General features: G+C 39.2%; 1 protein-coding gene across 1 annotated transcript in view; it reads left to right on the top strand.

The window, feature by feature from the left end:
• The first annotated feature begins 1,679 nt into the window (after nucleotides 1-1,679).
• LOC109523800 (phospholipid-transporting ATPase ID-like) overlaps nucleotides 1,680-2,177 on the top strand; it is a 5,149-nt gene continuing 4,651 nt past the window's right edge. The window contains exons 1-2 of the mRNA XM_019883212.1: nucleotides 1,680-1,905; nucleotides 2,094-2,164. Coding sequence (XP_019738771.1) covers nucleotides 2,140-2,164 — 25 coding nt within the window. The 5' untranslated portion in view covers nucleotides 1,680-1,905; nucleotides 2,094-2,139. The remainder of the gene's footprint in view (nucleotides 1,906-2,093; nucleotides 2,165-2,177) is intronic.

The following is a 2,177-nucleotide window of genomic DNA, read 5'->3' as shown; positions in this document are numbered from 1 at the left end:
GCTTTGACCTGAGAGCAAAAATTGAAGATGTGAGCGGTGTACAGTGAACACAACTTCACAATAGTAGACAATTCTTCAAAGAAGAGGCTGTCAAACTAAACATAAAACAAACAGAATTGCACATTGTGGATTTAAAACAACCACTAACCTGCTTTTGAGCAATTAATTTAGCCAAATGCTAATGAATAGCATTAGTGTTGAATGTTATAACCCTAAAATATGTATTTCATTCCTGAGCAGCGACCACTGCGTGGTCTGTGTTTTGAGTTGAATTAATTAATTGAAGAAATATTTTTTTTTCCTTTATTATTATTGCTATACACGAGAAATTACATTTTGAGGGCCTAAACATGCATGAAAACTCACCAAACTCTGCATACACATCGGGCCTTTTGAAAATTGTAATATTTTAAAGTTGTCATTCACAATCACCCCCCCAAAAATGGCTCTGTTGTGCCCCCTCTGGAGCTTTTATTAGAGCCCCTAGCCTGGTACATTTTACCAAGTTTGTTCATTTATTTTTAAACAGAATTACATATTTATTTATAATTGCTCATGTGTTGTATGTTTATCTTATTTCCCTTAATTTGGTATTTACATTTACTTAATTGTATTTTTTTATGTACTGCTATTTATTTCATTGTATGTAGGATTTTCCATTTCATTTTGTATTGTAACTATTTTTTTTCATTTCACTTCATCTTCTTAAAATTTGATATTGTAAATGTATTTCGCTCTATTTGATAGCCCATTTGAATGCATTATTTGATGTTTTGTCTTTTTTTGTTTGAATACATACCTGTATATTCAATTACAGCTACTGTATGTATTACAGCATGGCTCAGGTCGACATCTCGCATATCCACAGATTATGGATTCAAATCTGAGCGAGCGCCTATGACCAATAGTCAAAGTGCCCTTGAGCAAGATATTGAACCCCCATTTTGCTCCTGGACCTGCGTCACCAGTAGATGAATGAGGGGGACCATGTTAATGCACTTTGAGTACCTTGAATGTAAAAAAAGTGCTGTACAACACAAAGCCCATTTCCCATATAAATGGAAATGGAAGGATATGGGTTTGTGTGTGTGTGTGTGTGTATGTGTGTGTGCGTGCGTGCGTGCGTGTGTGCGCGTGTGTGTGGTGTGTGTGTGTGTGCGCGCCTGTGGGCCGTGCAGAAACAACTGGAAGGTCATTAGTGGAGCGCACACGTCTGAGCAGAAAGGAACTGGAGTGAAGTCTTTGTGGGAATGAGATTACTCCACAAAAGATAAATGCTAAATGAATTAGGCCTTAACCTCATAATTGTTATTTTGAGACTAGAGATATAATTAGATGTATTCAAAAATACACATTTTCATTTTGCAAAATTTAAAAGGCCACCCCTGCACAATCGAATGCATTCATTGAAAAGGGTGATGAAATTGGCAAAATGGCAAATCTTGTGAGATGAGCCCCATTCAGACACAAAAAATATGTGCCAACACAAAATTTGTCAAGAATCGTTGCAGGTGTAACTATAAATTTGCAGTGGCAAACATTTATTATTAAGTTTATGAATTTCATTTCTGATCAGATAGTGTCGTTACCTCGATATGACGAAGCAGCATTTGTATTTTTAACACGGCCTATTCCAAGTAATTGTAAACTTCAAATTCGCTGGACCTGATGAAATTTCTGAACCTGATGTTTGACCTTTAACTGGACGTTGTCTGTGGCACACAACAGTTCCATCCTCTCTCGTATTACTAAAGGAGCTTGGGTTTCTTCCATGTTGCGAAAGCGAACAGAGAGGACATGAAGACAAACTGAGAAGCGAAAGAGTGACACGGGCAAGAGAAGAAACTGGAGCTGAAAATCTCTCTCTCCCTCAGCAGTATCGATTAAAGGCTCGTCTGCCACGGCGTTAGTATCAGTTCGACAGAAGAGCCGACGAGACGTCCTCCTGGGCAGTACGGTGTCCTATGAGTTAGCACGTCTGCCTCAGAGTTCTGAGGTTCTGGGTTTGAATCTCTGCAACAGCCTTCCGTGTTTTAAATGTTTCCCCGAGTCAAACGATCAGCTCGTCGGCAAGCTCTGTGTTTCTGTTGTAGGCACTCTCATGGGCCATTGCAGAAGCAAGGAGGCAGCAGTGCGGAGATGTTTACAAAGAAACCTCCTCCAGGTAAGCCCTAGAC

This window comes from Hippocampus comes, unplaced genomic scaffold (genome assembly GCF_001891065.2).
Source record: "Hippocampus comes isolate QL1 unplaced genomic scaffold, H_comes_QL1_v1.1 scaffold1142, whole genome shotgun sequence".
Classification (NCBI taxonomy): domain Eukaryota; kingdom Metazoa; phylum Chordata; class Actinopteri; order Syngnathiformes; family Syngnathidae; genus Hippocampus; species Hippocampus comes.
Note: the sequence above shows the minus strand (reverse complement) of the source record. Positions and strands in the feature narration are given on the sequence as shown.